The sequence below is a fragment of the Myxine glutinosa genome, chromosome 14 (genome assembly GCF_964187855.1).
Source record: "Myxine glutinosa chromosome 14, kmMyxGlut1.1, whole genome shotgun sequence".
NCBI classification, from domain to species: domain Eukaryota; kingdom Metazoa; phylum Chordata; class Myxini; order Myxiniformes; family Myxinidae; genus Myxine; species Myxine glutinosa.
The window spans coordinates 80,333,368-80,341,006 of record NC_136274.1 but is presented as its reverse complement, the minus strand read 5'-3'; the positions used below and the strand labels follow the sequence as shown (position 1 = coordinate 80,341,006).

Sequence of the window (7,639 nt, the reverse complement as noted above, 5' to 3'; positions counted from 1 at the left end):
GATTCCGAATATGCCTTTGGTTTTTCTCTGCGATGAGTAGTTCTCGAGTTATAAGAGGACAAACAAACAAACATACTTTACTGCTTTATATATATATATATATGTAATCATCTTTCTTCTCCTTCCATTGCAATAAGCGGACAGGTGGTATGATGCAAGTTGTGACGGGAGGTACTTGCAGGGGCTGGCCGGGCACAATGGCCTTTTCCTGGCATGGGTAACTGCATTTTATTTCGCCAGTCATCCCTCAAAGCAAATTCAACTTCAAAGCAATAATAAATAGATAAAAACTGGGGGGGGGGGGGGGGGGGGGGGGGTTTCTTTCAAAGAACCAATGACTAATAGGAATCAGATTGTTTCATTTAATGGTATCGGCATGGAAAATAGCTGTGCTGTAGATACTCATAATATTGCATTGATAATTATACAAGTTTTATTTGACATTGACTCAGAAATACAATGTTCAAATGAATTACAAAAATAAGATTTTGCATTGAGGTGTCACTTTTGGCTTCCTGGAAGAGCCAAGTAGCAATAACAAAATAGCATTTTCAACTGAGAAACTCCTGTCAACTTGACCAGCCTGGTCAGGGGCTGGTGTGATATAAAAGAATCATCACCATAATCACAATCATGGGCTCAAATGATTCTCTGCCAAATACTGTACTGTATTTGCATTTCTGACCAAGAGTACACCTGCTGTTAAAAAAGAAAAAAAAAGGAAATAAGTCAAATCCTCCCTCATCCTTTCGAATGAAGTCTGAATAAATGTTTTCCAAACCGAAAAAAAAAATACAACAGTAACAATATACCTTGAGGAAAATCGAATGCGGTCAGACATGGAGTATGGCAGAAAATGTACATACAGGAAGTACAAAAAAATATAAATATGCAAATACAGTACATTTAAAGCAGATCATTCAAGACGTTTGACAAAATGAATCAAATGTTGGAATATATGAAGGAATTTAATTTCACCATTGAAAACCGCTTATGGCAAAAGACTGGAATGAATTTATTCCGTACGCTTTGGAAATGGTATCCAGAAAAACGATCACGTGTTGGTGCAGGCCTTTCCATCAAATGCAAAGCCTCCCAATCGGTTGCGGTGCAAAGCGCAAGCAGATTTCAAGGTGAATCGTCAAGTCGGGGATCATTTATTTATTTATAAATGCTATTATTGCTGGGTTCATCAAGCCTTGAACTTACACACACAGAATATAGTCTGTGTTGTTCATCGGAAAAGGAGATCTGGTCAGAAGGAAAAACGGTGAACAAAGACTATGTGGAATCAAAGTGGGAATAAGCTTCACTAAGCTTGTCAACAATCTGCAAAACACACGCGCGTGCACACAGCCATTTACAATGATGTACGAAACGGCGCACGTACAATGGGAAGAACTCAATGATTCGTGACATACCTGGAGCAGAAATCAAGATGTTGGTTAATGGACTTTTAAGCAGCATTTGAACATTAAAAACAAAGGAAAGGAAAACAAGAGGATAAAGTTGGACCATAACCAAAAAGGAATCGTTCCATGGGTTGTTATTCCGTGGGGAGGGACATCTCTCCTTGCGGCACACAATAAAAACCACCTTTAGAGGCCATTTTTCCCCGCAAAGCGGGGGTTGGCCTTTTTTCGGGAACCGTGGTTGTTGTTGTTTTTCGGTCCCCTTTTTGAAGCAATGTTTTACGGCCGGATGCCCTTCCTGACGCCAACCCTTTTTGCCGCCTTTAACGACAAACAGGGAATTACCAGTGAACTGGTCCTCAATTAGCCGACCTCGGAAGGATGACAGGCTGAGTCAACCCCCCTGGTGTTAATTCAGCGATTAGACCGGGATTCGAACCCAGGATCCTAGGATCCTAAGCCGGCACCCTAGCCGCTAGCCCAACACCAGGGTCAATGTGCGGCACACAATGCATTCCAGAAAGTACTGGTAACTTCCCCCAAGGCCATGCTTGTCTGACGTCAAGTTCTGTGGTGTCTATTGTCCGTCTCCATGCGAGTGTGTGATTTGTGTGACAGCTCTTCCATGAGCCTTAGAAACCAGAAAATAAAATGAAAAATGAAAAAAAATTCAGCGAGAATGGAAAACTATTTGAAGGACAAGACTGGCAATCCCATCGGTTGCGAGCTCAAAACCACCCGAAGGCAGTGACAGAAGATTCCCATTACAAGCTTTTGGAAAATGAGCAACCTTCAGGAGAATTACCATGTTGTTGTTTGCATACTCAGCAAAACCCGACTGGCTTACCAATGACCTTCTTGGGGGAAGGAACTGGGTGGGAGGAAGGGGAAAGGGGTAATATGGCAGCTTCACCTGTCCTTATCTAGATGTGACGGTCATTCATACAATGACTTTTAATGACTAAAGGCAACTGGAAAAATTACATTTCCTACACAGGATGAATTGAGCTTCAGTCAGTGAAGCCAACAATCACCCCCCCCCCCCTCCTCCCCCACCCCCCCAGTTTCCCATCACGACAAATATGTCATCCTGGGATTTTTTTCAAGAGACACAGCAATCTCCCACAAGTACCTGATTTGTCAAACATTTATTTTGTTTGCCCTTTCCCACAGCTATTTTGGACATTTGGATGAACCATCTGCCTCTACAAACATAGTTTGACTGGGTATGGGGATTGAGGGCATTGGGAGGGAGAGGACTGTGTGTGTGTGTGTGTGTGTGTGTGTGTGTGTGTGTGTGTGTGTGTGTGTGTGTGTGTGTGTGTGTGTGTGTGTGTGTGTGTGTGTGTGTGCGCATATATATATATATATACACAATTCCCACCTTTTGGTGGGTTAGGATTTGCTGATAGAGCAGCAGCCGCAGCGACTCCCTGTAATGATTGACTCGGTTCATGTGAAATTCGCCAATTTCAGCTGCTCAAAGCACAGACAGCAGCAAAACAACAATGGTGTTAATTATATACCCAGGCTACTACAAAAAAAAAAACCCAGGCATCGTAAAGAAAGCCTGAACTTTTGTAGCAACGCTCGAAGTAACACCAAGTCACCATCTCTGCCATTTGAAACGGCTCACCTCCCAGTGCCTGTCCCATTGTACAGGCCCGGTGCATTATGCCAGCTTTCTCGGAAGATAGTAATTTGTTGGCCTGCAGGAATCGATCACAATCCTTCACCTTGTCTACCGCCGACTGTAGACAAAATTAAAATAAATAAAAAAAACAAGGAGAAATAAGCAAACAAACGAGCAGTCAAAAATCCAGAATTTAGTTCATGACGTCAAACAATAATCGGGACAGAAGAAACATTTATTACAAAACGAAGGTTGAAAAATAAATCAGATTGCAGACTCTTGCCAAGACTTGTTTTGTGTGGCGTCTGTGTGCTGGTGTTAGCAACCAATAACAGACGTAATTAATGGACGTACTCATGTTCCAATTATAGGGACGAGTAGGTACGTAGGCTGCGGTCACGTACCGTACACAGCCCTGGGGGTTATCGGAGCATGTGCCGAAGTACACGCTGGGCAAGGGGGTGGGGGGGGGGGGGGGGGTATATGCATCGAAGCCCAAAGTAAGTACTCATATACTAGCCTTGGTTGTCCACTTCAGGCCAATATTGGGGTTTGAACCAGAGGTAGAAGAACCTTTATGTAGGCCCAAGAACTACTAAATGTCAATTTAGGAGTTTCTGTGACATCCACAATTGCTCTATTGCACCAAGATGTAATAGGCATACTTGTATTCCAATAGTATGTAATTAACAGACCGACTCACATTTCAATAGTACGCAATTAATGAACATACACAATTTCTCTGCAAACAGAGAGACAGACAGACAAAGCAAAACAAACGGACCCTAATACAATACCCTCTCCTTTGGCGAAGGTAAAAAGTGGAGAACAGGTGCTGAGAGACCGTCACTGGTGTGAAGCAATTCAAAACAAATTAAAACAACTCATTGTACAACAAAAAAAAATACAAGGGGGAGTTGGGGGGAGGAAAACAGCCAATAATTGGTCCTCTGTTTGTTTTGCATTGCAGGACTCTGTCATATTATAACAATAGTACAAAATAATCAAATTGCCCATAACACATGCTTTAAAAAGACAAATCACAAAAATGACCATCGGGTGCTAAGGAAGAGAAGTTTAAGGATTAGCCGAAAAAAAAAGTTTGCAATGTTGGCCACAAGGAAAACTACCATATTTTACGGCCGACAAGTTGATGTGGAAAACAAGTCCAATTGGCTAAATTCCCATTTTTTTTCCCCTTCATTCATCGATAAGTCTATTTGGAGTGCAAGATGCAACAAGATAAACTATGGGGTAGTTAGGAAAGTCAGAACAATTGGGGTGTTCATTACTCCCTGACATCGTCATGACACTTCGCATCGCTGTCGATGATACTTCCAGGGCCATGAATATTGAGCTGTTTGGTGCATAAATTTTGAACTACTTTGCGGAGCAACCTTTCCGATATAAAATAGCAATTTTAAAATCGTTTTTCCAACATGTTTGTTATCATATAAAGTTATTTAAATCAAGCTACATAATCATCATCGGCACGGGCTCAGCACATTACATTTTGTTGCAGTTCACTACTCCTTCACGTCGTGTGCGTTGGAGGAGTGGAACTTGGCTGACGCCGCTTTTCCACATCATGTTCAAGGCAAATTCTACATGTAGCCTAATTCAAATAATAAACGGATACAAAGTGAAAATCATAAACATTTCCATTAAAACTATAAAAATGACAAGACCAATCAGCCTTCTTTAGAATTTTTTTAGAATTCTTTAGAAATTCAGAGGAAAATTCACATTATGCATCTCAAAAACAAAATAGTCATTGAAAAACATTCATCTGTAAAAGGTGCCTCAATTTCTTTCACACAAAAAAAAGATCAGAACAACATTCAAAATATTTCTCAAACCATAAATCAACAGTAATTGATAAGCCAAAAGCAGGTTCAAGCACAGCTTTTCAAAAACAAATCCATCAAACAACGGTTTGTGATATACACTGAATAAGAGAGAGACGGCATTTCCAAGGAGAAATAAGTTTGAGTTTTGCACACCAAACGCGATAAAAACATGCTCCATGTGGGTTCCAGTTATTACATCAAATAATCCATTGGAGAACAACAAAATAAATTAGAATCATATGGGGAAGAAGATGCCTCAAGAGTTTGTAAAATATTGTATTCAACTAACAGAAGTAATGGCACCTTGTTAAGTCCATGTCCACAGTATGTTCCACCTCCATCCCTTTACTCTCTTCACATGGCACCACAGCCGACTCCGCTTGTGAGAAGGCCGAATGCCTCAATTCTGTGTTTGCTTTTAAATTTTGTGACCCAAACCCCCTTGGTTTCTGCACCCACCTTACCCAGTCACACCAAACTGTTCCTGGACTCTGTGGGTTTTGCACCTGAGAAGGTGGAGAATATCCTGGCATCCCTCGACTCTGATTCTGCAACTGAACCGGATGGCATCAGCCCACGGGTCCTAAAAACCTGCTTTGCTACTCTTTTACATCATTTTTGCCCTTCTCCAACCTATAATTTGCCCTTAGTGGTCTTGCATCTGCCAGTCTTATTCCTGATCTTCATCAACAATCTCTCTGACTCTCTGGAAAATCCTCTTCATCTATTTGCTGAGGATTCCAACCTCTGCCATGACATCCCCCATCCATCAGATAGGTAGGCAGAATCCTCTTCCTTCTCCTCAGACCTTGACAAAAACCAAAAGCTGATGAAACACTTGGGATTTGTCTTTTAATCCCTTCAAATCTCATGCTCTCTTCTCAGAAGGACTGTATGGCAAAGCCTCCAATCTACTTTCTTAACAATCCTCAAGAAGTTCAATCACTCGGTTTTGGGTCTCATTATATCAGCCATTATCTTTCTTGGGGAACCCACATTTCCAAGTTGGTTTCCAAAGCCAGCCGCTGACTGGGCATCATCCATGCCCCCCCCCCCCCCCCCACTCCTTCCCACACCCATTGTTTGTCCGCTTCCTTCTGTCTTGGCCTTCGGCTCTGCTGTTGGTGTTTCGCCCCCCCCCCCCCTCACCCCCCCACCTACTCTTCATTTTGTGCTGTTGCTTCCTGGTCCGTTCAGTGTACTTGTACTATCTCTTAAACGAGCTTTGACTATGCAGACAAAAAAAGATTTTGACGAAGAAAAAGTTGTAAATTAGTTAAAAGTAGATTTAAAATATCCAGAAAAACTCCATAATGATCATACCATTTTCTGCCACCTGAAAAGAAAAACCAAAGAACAAATAGCTCAGCGAAAATGATCAATCACATCTTACTAGTACACACGGACCAACAGAAAAACTTAACGACGAGTACATTACGTGATAAAATCAATAACGATTAACACCAAATAAATCAGGCAATATCTATGAGCTGGATTGCGAATAAAGAAAATCCAAAGGATTAAAATTTTAAATTAAAGCCAATAGTTGAAAAAAGATATCGATTTCCATACTCAGATGCAGAAAGTCACCAAAATAAACTTCGAGAAAGACTTTAACAAGTCAATCAATAATGCTGTATTTGGCATGACTATGGAAAATATAACAAATAGACAAAACATAAAACTTGCTACATCTTGGAAACAGGCATCTAAATTAATTCATAAACCAAGCTTTAAATGAGTGGAGGTCTTCCCAGATAACTTTTGCTCTAATTATATGGAGAAGTAAAGCATTGTAATGGATAAACCCATGTAGGAACATCAGTTCTGCATTTGTCCAAGTTGATAAGGTATGACTATTTCTACAACCCTTAAAAAAATTAATACAATGGAAAATGCTTCCTTGTTATCGATAACAAAGGGAGACGTTTGTGTGCGTTGCCATTTTTCTCAGAGATGATGAAACAGATCTTGGGCAAACAACTGGAGGTTCATCAGTGAGGGATGGGGAGTGTTTTATCAGTGGGGAGTGTTTTCAGCAAAAAAAAAAACATTTTTGAAAATTTTTGATTTTTTTTTTTAATAATGATAATTAAAAAAAAAAAAGAAGCTTTATAGTGCCTACATCTTTGTAGCTACGCGAAAGGTAATGTTAAATGATCGCCAACCCCATTCCTTAGTTTATACAGAGAAGTGATTTAGGCCCCCACAAAAAATATATATATATATATATATTGTTACGGTTCTGAGAGTGTAAATATACCATCATTAAAGGTTAAAGGTTTGCCCCCATAGTTGGTCCACATGCAACATGTAGGCCACCTTAGAACATTAGTTATGTCATAGTATGTGTGAGAATAAGGCCATTCCGATTAGTGATACAGTGGAACCTTGACTTACGAGTTTAATTCGTTCTGTGACCGAGCTCGTAACTCAATTTGCTCGTTTCTCAAATCAAATTTCCCCATTAAAATGCATTGAAATGCTATTAATCCGTTCCAGCCCGCCAAAAAACACACCAATTTTTTTTTAAATATACAGTATATATAAAAAATATCTCGCGCTTTATATTTCACCTGTATGCAGCATGCAAGTTGGCAGGATGGCCTGGACTGGAGGTACGCACACTTGACTCTAAACTGTCCAGCCTGGGTTTGAATCCCGACCCAGCTATAACCTGTCATGGGTGAATCACAGGCAGGGTGATTCATCAATGTGTGTACCGCTAAACTGGGCGCCCCGTT

The 7,639-nt window shown here is 40.7% G+C and overlaps 1 protein-coding gene across 3 annotated transcripts in view; it reads right to left on the bottom strand.

Moving 5' to 3' along the window:
• Nucleotides 1-348: 348 nt before the first annotated feature.
• The window catches only part of LOC137439281 (sorting nexin-9), a 55,885-nt gene continuing 48,594 nt past the window's right edge, over nt 349-7,639 (bottom strand). For all 3 annotated transcript variants that reach the window (XM_068135011.2, XM_078768393.1, XM_078768395.1), the window contains 3 exons: nt 3,049-3,163; nt 2,797-2,888; nt 349-1,329 (listed from right to left, as the gene is read on the bottom strand). In XM_068135011.2, the coding sequence (XP_067991112.2) occupies nt 1,282-1,329; nt 2,797-2,888; nt 3,049-3,163 (255 nt within the window). In that variant the 3' untranslated portion in view covers nt 349-1,281. The remainder of the gene's footprint in view (nt 1,330-2,796; nt 2,889-3,048; nt 3,164-7,639) is intronic.